Below are 16,681 nucleotides of genomic sequence, written 5' to 3'. Positions count from 1 at the left end.
TAAACATTAGAGATTGTCATATAAAAAGGAAACATGGGAATTGGTGACTTCCAGGCTTTTTTCTGTTGTTTCATATCATCTCTCCAAAAATTTTCAAGTAGAATGCATTCGAGCCAGACTTAGACACTTAAAGTAGACCTGTTGAAATCAATGGGACCTAAGTTTGTTATGAGTACATCTTTGATATTTTTAATGTTTTAATATTTTGATATTTTCATTGTTGTATTTACTGCTTTGGTTCTTATTTTATTGCTGTTTGGGGGTTTTATGATTGTAAATCACCCGAGGGCATCTGCCAGTTAGGCAGTGTATAAATTTTACCACCACTACTACTACTACTACTAATGGCTTAGAAAATCTTTAAAATAAAATAGTATTATTGTTATTTGTCTGGGATACAATTAAAAAATTAGATGTTCCTCAGTCTCACCAAAACATTTTATCAGCAAAAAATCCTCAGGACAAGATAACTTGAAATGATAATTCTTAAAACGTATTAGCACACTCTATTTTAATATTGGTATACTGAAAAAACATATCTGTAATAAAAACAAAAGCCACAAATTGTCAGCAATAGTTTAATATCACTGAGGATTAAGAATTAGCTTTCTCCTAATATGTAGTTAATGCAGTGAACGATTGTGTCCCATACTTTATTTGTGGTGCCTTTGAAAGGGGTATTATACTCTCATTCAGGAGGATAAAATAATTCCTTCACTTCCTGCAACTGTACATTTATGCTTCAGTCCTATTCACACTTACCTGAGAGCAAGTCCCATGGAATTCAGTGGGACATATTTTTTCTGGTATGTTTAAATCTATGGACAGATCTTGCAATTTAATCCAAATCCAGAGTTCATCTAGCAGTAAAGTACCTAGAGTAAATAAAGCCTTACAGCACAATCCTATGTGTGTTTGCTCAGAAGCAAGTCTCATTGTGTTCAGTGGGGCATACTCCCAGGTACATGCAATCCTATACACATTTACTTGGCTCTAAGTCCTACTGAACTCAGTGGGATTTACTTCTGGGTAAAAATGAGTAGATTTGGACTTAAAATTCCTTTTCTTTCAAAACTTCACATGTGAGAATGAATTAAATGATAATGAAAAGAATGCAAATTAAATGAACAGTAGAGAAATTATATTGCAACCAATTTGTAGCATTTGAAAATGTTTTGAGTATTGAATTTGAAGATTTTCCAATAATTCCAGTGACTATAAATATTATAGTATGAATAATTCAGTTCCTGATAAATATGTGTGCTCTTTTTCCTTCTTCAGCTTCTGTTGGACCCGGTTGATTTCAAAACAACTCATTTAATGTTTCATACCGTTACAAAATGCTTAATGTCAAGAGACAGATTCTTAAAAATGAGGGGTAAGTTCTTAAGCAATTACAACTTCTAGTCTGAGTGGTTAGAGAATATGTTTTGCCTCTAAAATACTCATTTTTTTGTTTCAGGTATGGAAATCTTGAGTAATCTTTGTAAAGCTGAGGACAATGGTGTCTTAATTTGTGAATATGTAGATCAAGAATCCTACAAAGAAATCATCTGTCATCTCACTTTGCCTGATGTTCTGCTCGTCATATCTGCTCTGGAGGTGCTTTATATGCTCACTGAAATGGGTGAAGTGGCCTGCACAAAGATAGCTAAAGTTGACAAAAGCATAGGTGAGTGAGCAATTTAAAAAAAACCCTTACATTAGCAGCGTCATAGGCAACATACTGTTAAACATGTTTCCTATTAAGTCATTGAGAGACAATGCAGTTCACTTGGTAGAGAGTTGGAGAAGATGAACACAACAAGGATTGTAAACCACTTTGCAAACTGAAAATGTGTATGAATGAAAAGTTGTAAGAATACTGTTTTTCATATTGTGCTCCAAAGAACGCCACATTTTTCTACAAGGGAAACTCACGTTCTTTGCACAAAGTAAACTATCCAAATAAGTAAGTTATATAAACTTTTAAAAGTTGCATACTTTTGGTTATTGATAAGTGATGGATAGTAGCCAGATTTATGTATTGCACTAAAAGCCATTAAGGAAGGATAAGTAGCCTTGCAGGACAAAATCACCATCCATTGAACTGGAGCCTTCTTAAGATACTGCCTGTATTTGTCCAGCATGAATGCTGGAATCTGGTTTCTTTAAATAACATTTAAGATTCTAAACAATCTATGCTAAGTGCTAGATTTTGTACAAAGTTTTATAATCAGTTTTGCTCTTGCTAGGATACCTTCACATTACTGACCAATGATGTCTCAGCAGGTATCAGGATCCTTCAGTTAAGAATTCAACTTATTGTGCCAAGAAAAAAATACATGAGTTACCACAAAAGTAGAAAGATTTTGTTTTCTTTTTCATTGGTTGTATACAGAAAGTTCATGCATGAATTGTCCTTGAGTCTTTGTGGTATAATCATAATGATTGATGTTAATATTTCAGATACATTAGTATGTCTGGTCTCAATGGATATCCAGATGTTTGGACCTGATGCACTCAGTGCAGTAAAACTTGTTGAACATCAAAGTACCAACAACCAAGTACTGTCTGAAATTAGGCCACAGGCAGTGGAACAGGTTTCATCGCAGGCACATGCACCTGCTACCCCAGGTTAGTATTGCACCTGCAAAACAGATAGAGAATATCTTGTATGGTGTGTGTTTGTCCATCTTATACTATAGGGACAGATTTTTGAATCTCTAAATGAGAACCACATTCATACTTCAGTAGTAATGATGGTGGAATATTTGGACATGTACTTTAAAATATGAATATGGCTTTTAAACATTTATTTCCATATAATGCACTGCCTGAGAAAATATGGGCAGAATTAGGACATTGATTCCCCAAACTGGTTTTTAAGAGCCATCCTTCTCCAGTACTGCTGCAAAGAAAAGGGGGCCTCAGAACTAGTGCTTTTCAGTAAGATAGGCAAATATTGATCCTTATTTCTTTTGTGATAACACCTAAACACTTACATGTACACACATGAAGAAAATCTCTTACAAGTTATTCAGTAACTTTCTCACCGAGACTCTTTTCTACGATACCATTGATTACAGTGCCATAATAGCTATAGACGCCGTAATAGTGAAATCTTAATGTTCAGCTAGTGTACCCTGAACTTGTTTGTAATTCTATTGTATTGTTTCTTACAGGTGCAAGATGAAATACTGGTGTACTGGGCAAACAGAAAGACTTTAAGGCAGGGGTAGACAACCTAGTGCCCTCCAGATGTTTTGGACTACAGCTCGCACAATCCCTGATTATTAGCCATACTGACTGGGACTTATGGGAGTTGTAGTCCAAAACATCTGGAAAGCACCAGGTTGCCTTCCTATGTCTTAGTGTATGAACTAAAAATAAATAAAATTACATTTATAACCACATCTGATAACATCACTTTGTGGAGAGGTGATGTGCAGACCCAAGTAGGAATCTTGTGATAACTAAGATACACTTAGTTTCATCCTCTTATTCATAGTCTGTATCTCAGTTGAAACAATACTAATTGACAACTGTAGTTAAAAATAATGTAACATTTTCCTTACAGCCAACTTGGGGCAATGTATGTATGCAGAAAAATTAGCACAGGGCCCAATAGAGCCCTGTTGCCCTCCTTCCCACTTGGTATGGGAGTGAGAGCATGGGCAACTTATATCTGGGAGAGAGGGCTGGATGAGGATAGGGAGTTACGCACAGACCATCTGTTCCATAATGGCCTGGACACTGCTATGCACATACACCAGGAAGAGGTGGGAGGAATAGAACTTTATTGAGCCCTATAATGATCTCTCTGTGCTAGGATGGATTGTGCCCTTAGTGTTTTTTTAATGGAATTTGGGCTTCTAACTATCTCTGGTGTTTCCATATCTAGATAGGTTTAATAAAAGCCAAAGCAAATTTGATTTGCTAGATCTACTACCAACTGATTCCAGGTGCTTCTGCTGATTAGTAGAACTGAAAATTGGCTAATCTCCATGATCTTTAGGATAGATGTTATGAGGCTACATATATTTACAAATAACTAGGTTTGATAAATAGGGATGAAAACTAGACAAATATAAATCGTTGAAAGATAGTGACTGGGTTCACACAAGTTAACTGTGACTCATTTTTTCCTCCCAAAGCACCAAGAACTCCACAACATGTTGCTCCACCACCAGGAATAGTAGAAATAGACAGTGAAAAATTTGCATGTCAGTGGTGAGTATCTAATTCGATTAAAGCGTTCATATGCCTCATGAAATAATGTAGCTTCTTTCTGTTTATTATATATCTTTTATCTGCAAAATATAAAGCAAAAATATTGTAACTTTATTTTGAAGAAATATTTATCAGCTCATTTGAATATTTGCTGTGCAGTAGTGGATTTCCCATCCAACATTTTCTCTTCTCTTTAACGATACTGTAAAAGTGTGAAGATAGTACACAGTCCAGGCAAAAGTACACAGTCCAGGCAAACTTGAGCATATTTAAGTTCTATGCTTTTTTAATATTCTAAATGCATAGTACTTAAACTTGTTGTCTTGACAGGCTGATTGATACTTGTATTTTAAGTTCTTCATTCTTCAGATGAGAGCATAAAGTGTTTAATTATATCTTCACAAGAAGGGGGTTGCTTTACCCATGTATTAAGATAGCCGTGAAATGTTTTTGCTCCTTCCTGATCAACTGAATTGTGTCCCATACTTTAACATCTCCATATATTTGAACATTTTCATATATAAAAGCGTTAACTAGATTTTTACACTATTCCATATTCATCTGTTAGTTTTCTTAACAAAGGATGGCTTGGAAATGTTTATAGTGATGAGTCACAGGTTAATAAGGTGTTTTTATTGGACCAACTTCTTGGGGGAAGTGTTTTGTTTTAACTTTTTTTTCAGAAGATAAATAAATGCTGTCCTAACATCCTACTTTGCATGAGGCCAGCATAGCACTGCTCTGACTGACTTATATTCATGATTAATCTTGAATATAAAATACATAATCATACTAAAAGATTAAGCACTGGATATTGTTTTTCATATGGTGCCACACAAGTAGCTACACATGCAGGTAGCTTACCTGGCTGGTCACTTGGTAGGATATCATTCTAAAATTGTGCCAGAGGAGTGGAGAGGCCCTTTCTTGCAAGGTAATAGGATGAACCAAAAGGCCGACCCAGTGCCCTATGGAACTGAAGTTGTACCAGTATCTTCTGCAATGCGCAGAGGTTCCATGTAGTGAAGCAGGTATAGAAAGCACTTCTTACGTTGTTTGAAAACCACTGTACTACATAAGCAGTTACATGTAAGCCTTATCTGAGGCTTTGTTACATCTACCACCACCTAGAGAAATGAGGTTGGTGGGTACTTGAGACAGGGCCTTTTCTGTAGCAACACAATAATGGAACTCTCTCCCAAGGGAGGTTAGATTAGCTCCTCCTTTATTGTCCTCAGACAGCTATTGAAGATAGTGCTTTCCATTGATTTTTAATGGTTAGTGTTGCTCTCTGGTTTTATTGTAATTAAGGTTGTTGGGTGGGGTTTGCTTCTGTTGCTAGCTGAGTGGTTGATGTTTTCATTTTATTCTGCTTTTATTAGTTTTTATTTTAATTGTCTATTGCCTTAAGCATTCAATGAGAGGAGGGATTATTTATACATATGTTAAATAAATTAAAAACAAAAACCAAATAAGCCACTTAGTTTTTGTGATGTGCGTATCCAGGTATTTTTAACCACTTCTCTCCTTAGGCTGAATGCCCATTTTGAGATAAATTCAGACTGCTCAGTCTCCCGAGCTGAAATGTACTCTGAATACCTCTCCACCTGCAGTAAACTAGCTCGAGGTGGAATCCTAACATCAACTGGATTTTATAAATGTCTTCGGTAAGATGAACTCATTCCTAGAATAACACACATCCTGGGATCTTGTAGTGTTCTGTAGTTTATATTGATTGCCAAACTTGAGGGGAAAGTGTACTTTGGGTGTGGCGTGTCATAAATCTTGTATTGTTAGAGGCAGTAGTTGTTTGAAAAGGAGAAACAAAGCTTAAAGATTCAGTATAGGGTTTTCATTTTACTTTTCTCTACCTTTTGAAAACTAAAAACTTTAACTTTTCAGCCAAGGGTCTGAGTCCTTTGAAACTGCTGCTAAGAAAGTAACCATAAGATGCAAGCATGATATTCTGCTGAGAAAAATCTAGAACAGGTTACAGCAGCTCAAAGTACCTTTTCCCCCTTAGAGTTCTTAGATTCCCCCCTTAAATAGCAGTCATTACAATTGTCTAGTACAGTCCTAAATCGTATATACTCCATTGCTCTTTAGAGATTGCTCAAGCATAGAGGACTGAATTTACTCCCTGCCATATTCCCTATTTCAAAAATAACAGAATAAAAGTTATGGGCCAACAGTATTACTTTGCTTTCAGCACTTTTCTGTCCCTTTCTTCCTTCCCAAGTGATCCGCTATTTTACTACCTTGTCCTCCATACCAATTCTGTTGCCAATGCCCACACTCTCTTGGTGCTGAAATGTGAACCAATGCCACAAAGCAAAGAGCAACTGTGCTTACAGCAACCTTGGCTAGAAGCATTGATATAATCACCACTTTCAAAACACTTGCTTTTGGTGGGAATTGAACTGTCCAGCAGTTGCCTCTAGGAATTATATCTCTGGCTGGCAGGTTACCACAATATTTAGGAAATACACTTGCATAGAAAACAAGTTTTTATATGGTAAGAAATCAGTGAAAATACTAGCAAAATACATTCCTGTATTATTGTTGCCAGTAATATATCTGTTTGCTTGTGTTTGGCAGAACTGTCTTTCCAAATCACTCAGTGAAGAGAGTAGAAGATTCAAATAATAATGGGCAAGCACATATTCATGTTGTAGGAGTAAAAAGGAGGGCTATACCACTCCCTATTCAGATGTACTATCAGCAACAACCTTCTTCAACCCCTGTCCTTCGGGTTGAATCTGTTCCTGATGTAGCTCCATCTCCTTCACCAGCAGGTATTAATGTGTTGTGAATTGCGTCTGTTGTCTACTAATTGCTCTATATTGATTCAGAGTACAAGTGCATAAAATGTTGGTGTCATTCCAAATATTGTAATGGAGAATAATGCAGTATGTAGACTTCTGCACACAGCGTAGCAATCCTGGAAAAAATGTTTTGAAGGGCAGGGTATAAATGTTATAATAAATAAAGTGTATTACATAATAGTACTTAGTAGTCACTTATAAAGTGCCAAAGATTTTCCAGGTACTGCACAGGTTTTAAGACAAGACAGTCCCTGCCTGCAACCTAATAGACATGATACAAAAGGAAAAAGAGATGAGGAAGGAACATGAAAGCAAGCACTGGAGCAGAATTCTTTCTAGCAAGATGGGGTGGGAAGCAAACTCCCTACAGCTATGCCTTCCCTGATCTTCCCCTTGTAATAATGCTCTTTCTGGGAGGCAGGGGAGGCAGTGCTAGGTGATTCTTAGTCTACTGGCTGATGGCAGAAGCCAGAGTGTGCTTCTCTTCACACGTGGTGGGCTTGTCCATGCATTGGCCTTTAGATGTTTTTGCATCTTTTTGAGAGCTGGTCCTAATGACCAGGTAGCTAAAAACAGTATTTCATAGGATTTGAAAATGTGTTTTGTTAGGTTTCACTTTAAGTGGTGTCAGCATTTCTTGACCTGGTTGGTAATGCCAATTAGTATTGAATAATTTCCATCCTAAGCCACCTACAAGTTATAACAGATGAAATATACTGACTGTGTCCAAAAACAGCTGCTTAATCAGCTCAAGCAGACATTCAGCTGGATGAACAATAGCAGTGGTGGCCCTTAAATGAATAAGGAGGAGACGAGAATAGCATGGACATGGTTTCAGGGTACAGTGGAAGATATTTGCCCCTAGAAACTGTGTCTGGGAAGCAGAAAATCTGTGTCTCATCTGGCTCCAAGGATAATTCAGAAATGGATGATTAATTTAGATAAAAGTTGTTCTATTTTGAAATGTTGTTTGTTATTAATTTCAAGGTTCCCACTTCAGGAGTGTTTGTTTGTTTGGTCAACAGGACTCTCACATGGACCACCAAGTGTAGGAAACCATTTTCAGAGGACTCCTGTTAATAATCAGTCTTCAACTCTAACTGCAACACAAATGTCTTTTCCCATTCAAGGTGCACCTACAGTGGTACAGACTGTTTCCAGGATACCACAACACCCTTCAATTCACAGTCACCACCAACAAAATGCTCCTGTGACTGTCATACAGAATAAAGCTCCAATTTCTTGTGAAGTAGTGAAGGCCACAGTAATACAGAGCACTGTTCCCCAGTCTGCAGTTCCTGTTACTATTGCGGTAGGAGGTGGAGCACAAACGTCAAATCAAAATCCTAGCAGTGCAGGACCACAACCATCTGTTACTGTTGTCAGCTCTCAGACTTTGTTCCATCAACCTGTAATTCAGCAGTCCCCTTTACATGCAGTAGTACCAGGACAAATACCCTCAGGCACTCCTGTTACAGTAATTCAACAAGCTGTACCTCAGGGTCATATATTTGGCAGAGTACAGAACATACCAGCATGCACTTCAGCAGTTTCCCAGGGTCAGCAACTCATTACCACATCATCGCAGCCAGTACAAACGTCATCTCAGCAATCCACAGCTGGTAACCAGCAGCAAGACACGGTCATCATAGCACCTCAGCAGTATGTCACAACGTCAGCATCCAATATAGTTTCTGCTACTACTGTTCAGAATTTCCAAGTTGCAACTGGGCAGGTGGTTACAATTGCTGGTGTCCAGAATCCACCAACGTCTAGGGTAGGGTTTCAGAATATTGCACCAAAGCCCCTGCCTTCTCAGCAAGTTCCCACAACAGTGGTACAGCAACCCATGCAGCAATCGCAGCAGCAGCAACCTCCACCACCTCAGCAAAGTGTCGTGATTGTAAGCCAGCCAGCTCAGCAAGGTCCAACGTATGCACCAGCCATTCACCAAATTGTTCTTACGAATCCAACTTCAATCCCAACTGCCCAGACTGGCCAGTTGGGTGGGCAGCCAAACCTTACTCCAACGTCCTCCCCATCTCCTGGACCAATTTCAAATAACCAAGTCCCGACAGTAATATCATCTCCATCTCTCACCCCTCAGACACAAGGGCCCCCACCCACTGTCAGCCAGATGCTTTCTGTGAAGAGGCAGCAACAGCAGCAGCATTCACCAGCACCACCCCAGCCTCAGATACAAGTCCCACAGCAACAGCAGGTACAGATGCAAGTTCAGCCACAGCAAAATAACCCCGGGGTGGGGCAGCCGTCTCCTAGTGAATCCAGCCTGATCAAACAGCTGTTGCTTCCTAAACGAGGCCCTTCTACTCCTGGTGGTAAACTTATTCTCCCAGCTCCACAGATTCCTCCTCCAAACAATGCAAGAGCTCCCAGCCCTCAGGTGGTTTATCAGGTGGCTAATAGCCAAGCTACGGGTTTTGGAGTTCAAGGGCAGACTTCAGCTCAGCCACTACTAGTTGGGCAGCAAAATGTTCAGTTGGTCCAGAGTGCAATCCAATCCCAAGGGACAGTACAAACAGTTCCCATTTCTAATTTACAAATATTACCCGGCCAGTTGATCTCCAATAGCCCAGCAACCATTTTCCAAGGGACTTCTGGGAATCAGGTTACCATAACAGTTGTGCCAAATACTAGTTTCGCTACAGCAACTGTGAGTCAGGGAAATGCAACTCAAATCATTGCTCCAGCTGGAATTGCAATGAGTGGAGCACAGGCAGGAGTTGGGCTTCAGGTGCAAGCGCTTCCACCTACCCAGGCACCTCTAGCTGGACAATCAACGTGTTCTGCTACTGCTCCCCCATTCAAAGGAGATAAAATCATTTGCCAAAAGGAAGAAGAAGCAAAGGAGGCAACAGGTTTACATATTCATGAGCGTAAAATTGAGGTCATGGAGAACCCTTCTTGCCGAAGAGGAGCTGCAAACACCAGCAATGGCGATGCAAAGGAAAACGAAACACAGGTGGGAAGTCTTCTAAATGGAAGAAAGCATGACTCCAGTCTACCTCCAGCTAACTCAGGGAAAACTCAGAATGAGGCCAATCAGTTCTCACAGGTCAGTAATGGCCCATCATTAGACTTGGGTGAGAACGGAGCTCTTGGAAAGCAGAACTTTGAACAACCAGACATGCAGGAACTTAAAAGTGATTTGAGGAAGCCCCTCATTAATGGAATCTGTGACTTTGAAAAAGGCGATGGTTCCCATTTAAGCAAAAACATTCCAAATCACAAAACTTCCAACCATGTAGGAAATGGCGAGATTTCTCCAGCAGAACAAGGGAATTTGGATGCCACACAACAAGATGCTGCCAAAGGTGATCAAGGGGAAAGATTTTCCAATGGGCCTGTATTAGGTTTGGGTACTATGTCTGTTGTAAGCAGTACACAAGAGGCTTCAAAACTGTTAACCCAGCAACTTAGTGGTACCAATGCTGATGTATCTAATGGACCTCTAGCTTCAAGTTTGAATTCAGATGTGCCTCAGCAACGCCCAAGTGTAGTTGTCTCGCCACAGTCAACAGCCTCTGTTATACAGGGGCACCAAATCATAGCAGTTCCGCACTCAGGACCTCGTGGGTCCCTGGCTGCCCTGTCATCTGAAGTTCGGTCGACTAATGGCACAGCAGAATGCAAAACTGTAAAGAGGCCAGCAGAGGATAATGATAGGGAAACTGTTCCAGGAATCCCAAATAAAGTAGGAGTTAGAATTGTTACAATCAGTGACCCTAACAATGCTGGCTGCAGCGCGACCATGGTTGCTGTGCCAGCTGGAGCAGATCCAAGTACTGTAGCAAAAGTAGCAATAGAAAGTGCTGTTCAGCAAAAGCAGCAACAGCAGCAGCAGCAACAGCATCCAGCACCATACATGCAAAGTATGGTCACACAGGTAGGTCGAGTGCTGTCTTGTTTACTTACTTTAGCAACTTAAATTTTATTTTATATAGGTGTGTGTAGAGAAGTAAAAGTTCAACTCTTGCATTATTCCATACGATAGCTTTAAAATTCTATGAAAAGTATTTTGTACATCCATATACTGACATCATTTGCTATTTGAACAATAGTACTACAGCTTAAATTCATTGGAAATGAATTACAGTCCATCATAATTTGATTACGCACAGGAGAATCTGTTGTATTTATTTCTATTTAATTGCTCGCGTGTTCTGAAAACTGAGGGATGGTTCCTTGCATTTTATGGTTTGTGAGTGATTTCCCCTACGCCGCATATGTTGTATTCATATTTTGCATCTTAATGCTTCCATTTGCAATTGATGTCTTATTTATGCAACACGTATACTTTACATATGCCTTATGCAATTTTGTATTTAAAAAAACAACAAACATGTAATGACGGGATACATTTCATGTGGTTTTTCTGCATAAAAATGCTTTCAAAAACTGCATTTAAATGGATTATGCCCACTCTAGTACATCAGTAGATGTACTACTTTCTATCTGTTCACGGGTTTCAAAGGGTACTCTTTTTCCTACTACTTTACATACAGTTGTGTGTATGTGTGTGTATGTGTGTGTAATGAGTGTTGATGCTTGTGGATCTGAATGCAAACTTTTTAACGTTCACAGTAATGAAAGCAATATGTCTATCATGCACATGACATGGTTGCACATTACATTTTTTGGACCCTTATGTTCATCAGTAGACTCACATTGCTGACAGCAAAACTGCTGGTTTTTCCCTGAGGTGTGCATTTTATTGGTGCTGTGCTGGAGAGATATTTGCAGCTTTTAAAATTCTGAGATGGGAATAAGATTTCCCCCTTCCACAGTAAAGGAATGATCTGGGGGAAAGATCCTTTACATACCAGGGGGATGGGGGTGGGGATACAGCTTTTTAATTGATTTATTTGTTTATACCCCACCTTTCCACAGGGTTCAAGGTAGTTTACAAAAATGTAAATAATAGCCAATCATTCCAAAACAGTAAACACCAAATATGGCAGAAAATCAAATTTTCCAACAAAGCCTATCGTTAAAAAGTATAAGATGAGTAATAGGAAGTGTAAGCAGGGGGAAAGCCTCTGGTTTTGCTCTTAGGAATATGCGGCCATGGCCAAAATGGAGATCCAATGAATATATAATGAAGCATTAATCAGAGCAAGCATGGGTCCCAGGACTGTGGAAATCCAAAACACCTTGGAGATGAGAGAAAGAGAGTGAGAGAGAGAGAAGTTTCTTTCTCTGCAATCCTGTTGGCTAAGTATTTTTTTAAATACAACCGTAGATGGGCTTGAACAAGCCAGAGTTTAGTAATTTTATGTCCTGTTGATTTCAGTTGGCGAGATTGAAGCATGTTCTTCATTTTTGAGTGCCATTTATTTCAGTGCTAAACTATGACTAGATCATACTTACCCTTATGTTCTGCAGACTATCCCATATTTTATTGCACAATCACAACCTATACTTTATGAGTTTGGGTATTTTGTTTCTATAAGATGTGCTTTGCAAATTTTGTTCATCTCTGTGCTATTTAAAAATAACATGATTCATATGCACGGTTGCATATGTTGTATTTCACCTTTATAATATTAGAATTTCAAATGTACAGTGAAATGTGGGAAGTAGGAAAAGGGGGAAGAGAAGAATTATGTTTGTTTATATTTTCTGTTTCTCTTTATATTATCCAGAGTCAATCCTGATTTCTTTGGAGTTTTCCCTAGTTAAAATTTGTAGTGATTATTGGTGCAGATAATGATTAGAATTCCGGAACACTGCAGGTAATCGAGCAGTTATGAAATAGGATGGTGGTTTTCAAACTGCTGCAGGAACCCTCCGAATCCTCAGAAGCCTATCAAGAGTTTCTCCATGAGAAGAACAATACCGGTGGGCACTTATACAACTGAGTCATGGCTGTCTAGCAAACAGATAGGGAAATAACCTTTAATTCAAATTCTAAAAGAAGCAAAGGAAAAAATATATGATCTGAGGTTCAGCATGTTTATTTATTGTTTATTTATTTGGCCACCCTGGTGGACAATCTATGCTGGGAATCGGACAGGGGGAGGTGTCCCTGTTGATTCTGCGTGGCCTTTTGACAGCATTTGATACCATTACTCTAGGATGGGACATGGAGGCACTGTGGCTCCAGTCTTTCTTGGAGGGGCGATTTCAGAAGATGGTACTCGGAGACTCCTGCTCAATGTCCTGGCTGTTGTCCTTTGCTTTCCCTCAAGGTTCCATCTTGTCCCCATGCTATTTAACATGAATATGAAACTGCTGGAAGAGGCTGTCTGGAGTTTTGGGGTTTGGTGCCACCAGTATACTGATGATTCTAAACTCTTATCTCCTTTCTATGTAAATCCAAGGAAGCTGATCTAGCTCTAAATCAGTGTCAGATGTTGGTAATGGACTGAATAAGGACGAACAATTGAAACTTAATCCAGACAAAATAAGAGGTACTTCTGGGTAGTCAGAAGGCAGATCAGAGAATAGGGATTCAACCTATGCTGGATGAGGTTACGCTCCCTTTGAAGACTCAGTTTCGCAGTGAAGGTGTACTCCTGGATTCAACCCTGGACCTGTGTATTTCACCTGGATACCATCCTGGACCTGAATGGGCAAGTTTCAGTGGTGGCCAGGAATGTGTTGGCACAGCTGAAGCTAGTGTGCCAGCTGCACCCATTCCTAGAGATATTTGATCTGGCCACGGTGGCACACGTTTCAGTTACATCCCATTTGGACTACTCTAACGGGCCTTCTAAGTGGCTGCTCTGGAACATCCTGTCCCTTTCTGTTGTCCTTTTACTGGAAGGTAAATATGTTTTTGTTCAGGCAGTCCTTTGGTATTTAAGCTGGTTAGCTGCTGAAGAGGTTTTTATTTCTTTTAGGGCGCAATCCTATCCAGATAGGCAGCCGCCTCCAAACTCAGTGACTGTCTATCCAATGCAAGGCAGGAGACGCATGGAGGGGATCATTCCCACCACACTCCTCCTGCCCTGCATTTTTGGCTAAACAGCTGATTGCAGCTGTCTAGCCGCGGGAGGGCTGATCGGGGAAGGAGGCTGCTGTACAACACATTGGATGTGTCGTACAGGCATTTCCGCCCACCCCGGAATGCCCCCAGAAACGTCCCTTTTCAGCCACTCTGTGCTCATCTTGTGACGATCTTGTGTTCCTATTTATGCCCTCCAACTTCCTGAGCTTTGCAATGTGTTTATTTCTCAAATTTGGAAGATTTATGGCAATTAACAGCAGAGACACTTACTTCAACCTCATTGAGAAAGACTATTTTGCCCAGTAACTAAGTACCAGTCCTTGCTTATGGAAAGTTCTTTTGACATTTAACAGCCAAATCCTATGCATATTCCCCTGCAAGTCCCATTCTGTTCAGTTGGACACATCCAAATAAGTATGCATATGTTCAAAACTTTAGCCCTCAGTTATCTTGCTTAGTATCCTTCCATGTATATAGAAAGACCTAAATAGAGAGCCAGTCCCTTGTCTTCCTGCATATACAATTCTGCAGTGCATGTGAGATGCATGGCCAGAGATTTTAAGGTTAGGCTCCTAGGTTCTATAAATGCTTTAATGCTTAATGTTTTAATTTGTTAAAGTAACCAGTTAATATTCATTCTTGTTCAGGAAAGATAGGAATTTCAAAATGGGAAACTTGATTTAAATCTGTTTCTGTCCCCCTAGGTTGCTTAACAACTCAAATAATGACAAATTAGTTAATTGCCTTGATTCCAATCAGTCTACTCACCCTGAAAGACAGCTTGCCCACTGCTACCAATCGTGCCTGCGAAGCACAGCCTCAGAAAAGTGGGTGTGGGGTGTGGGGGGGTGTTCTAGATCACACTCTCAGTTCACATATGGTGTGGTGATGGCCACACCAGTTTGGCTCAGGATCCTTTAAAACAGAGGTGTTGAGCATCTTTCAGCCTGAGCCAAATTTCATTTTGGAGAAGCTCTTGACAACCACGTCTAAGTGATGGTCGGGGCCAAAGGCAAAAGGGTGGGTCCAAAAATACCAGCATATTTTAGCTTAAAGCTCTTGTTGCCAGTAACTAAGCCGTAGGAGATATAGATTTATCCTTTTAGAATGGGACAGATCTGATCACCTGTTGGAGAGGAGGGTGCTGCTGGACAAGGAGTGGGCAGTCTCTGGATTGGAGCCAGCACCATGTACATGACCCTAGTGGTTGAATACCAGAGATTCTCCCACTCACATCCCTGCCTTCAGCACCCTCTTGTTTCTGTATATTTGTAAATCACCCCTCACATTATAAGGGCAGAGGTATGTAAAATCTTGCAATAAAGGTTTTTTTTTTTGTGACACAAGAGGAAAAGTTATTTTAACAAGGATTTTCCTAAATGTCAGATTTCAGTGACTGATACTGAAATCTGAGATTTAGACAAAATCCCTTTGTTTTTTTAAATTTCACTTCAGGGGGTTGGGACAAATGTTTTTGGCAGGAGCCTCACAAACCTGATCACAAGGACTTTAATTGAATTCTTGGGGGTGGGGGCAAATGTCCATAGTTAACTACTGAGTCAAGAACATGAAGAACAAGAACAATGAAGGACAAAGGAGGTGGCAAACAGTGGAGTTGAAGCCCGGTAATGTGCAGGTAAGTGTAGCAGAAAAACTGGAAAGATGCAACATCAGTGATCGCCAGTGTCTATATTTTAATGCATGGAGCATGAGATGCAAGCAAAATGAAGTTGAAATCCTAGTTCAGGATGATAAATATGAGCTGATAGGTATCACTGAGACTTGGTGGATGGGACTTATGACTGGAATATAGCAATTGAAAGATATTCCTTATTCAAAAAGAATAGGCCCAGGGGAAAGGGGAGTAGCATTATATATAAAGAATGTAGACACCTGCAAGGAAATTCATGATTCTGTGAATGGAAGCCTTGTTGCAAGTATTTGGATAAGGATAGAAGGAGTGAGAAACAAGAGTGATATTGTTGTGCCAGTATACCACAGTCTGCCCAGCCAGCCGGAAGTCATGGATGATACTTTCCTAGAGCAGATGATAAAAGCTTCACAGAGGCGAGCCAAACTAGTAATGCGCGATGTCAGTTATTCTAACAGCTGCTGGAAGTCTCTCTGCTAGGAATGGAACATCCAATAATTTTTTGACTTGGCTTGCTGACAACTTGACCTCTCAGAAGGTGGAAGAAGGAACAAGGGAATCCTGGACTTGAATCTGACCAATAGGGAAGAACTAACTGATGAAGTGAAACTGGCAGGAACCTGGGGTAAAGTGACTACATCACTTTGGTATTCATCATATTGAGAGCTGTGACAACTGAGCTTCGTCAGAAATGTACCTTGGATTTTAGCATAGCCAATTTCAAAAAGCGTAGAGGTAAGTTGAATAGGATCCCATTACTAGAAATTCTGGAGGAAAAAAGAGCTCAAGGGGGATGGGAGATCCTGAAAACCGAACTGAAGGCAAAATTCCAACTATTCTCAAGAGAAAGAAAAATGGGAAACATCTGAAGAAGCCAGTGTGACTGCACAGGGAGCTCTTGCTGAACTGAGATTCAAAGGGGACTTGTATAGGAGATGGGAGGAGGGACATATAACCAAGGAGGAGTACAATAGAGTAGCCCAAACTATAAGGATGGTGTTAGGAAGACTAAGGTAAGAA

The 16,681-nt window shown here is 39.9% G+C and overlaps 1 protein-coding gene across 3 annotated transcripts in view; it reads left to right on the top strand.

Moving 5' to 3' along the window:
* ARID2 (AT-rich interaction domain 2) overlaps positions 1 to 16,681 on the top strand; it is a 130,627-nt gene that overhangs the window by 85,948 nt on the left and 27,998 nt on the right. For 2 of the 3 annotated variants that reach the window (XM_084810641.1, XM_084810643.1), the window contains 7 exons: positions 1,282 to 1,378; positions 1,463 to 1,672; positions 2,449 to 2,616; positions 4,137 to 4,212; positions 5,745 to 5,879; positions 6,811 to 7,007; positions 8,063 to 10,944. In XM_084810641.1, coding sequence (XP_084666767.1) covers positions 1,282 to 1,378; positions 1,463 to 1,672; positions 2,449 to 2,616; positions 4,137 to 4,212; positions 5,745 to 5,879; positions 6,811 to 7,007; positions 8,063 to 10,944 — 3,765 coding nt within the window. The remainder of the gene's footprint in view (positions 1 to 1,281; positions 1,379 to 1,462; positions 1,673 to 2,448; positions 2,617 to 4,136; positions 4,213 to 5,744; positions 5,880 to 6,810; positions 7,008 to 8,062; positions 10,945 to 16,681) is intronic. The other variant, XM_084810642.1, reaches the window with a different exon arrangement.

The sequence above is a fragment of the Heloderma suspectum genome, chromosome 7 (genome assembly GCF_057233095.1).
Source record: "Heloderma suspectum isolate Gila_16-S chromosome 7, 16-S_ref, whole genome shotgun sequence".
In the NCBI taxonomy this organism is placed as follows: Eukaryota; Metazoa; Chordata; class Lepidosauria; order Squamata; family Helodermatidae; genus Heloderma; species Heloderma suspectum.
Note: the sequence above shows the minus strand (reverse complement) of the source record. Positions and strands in the feature narration are given on the sequence as shown.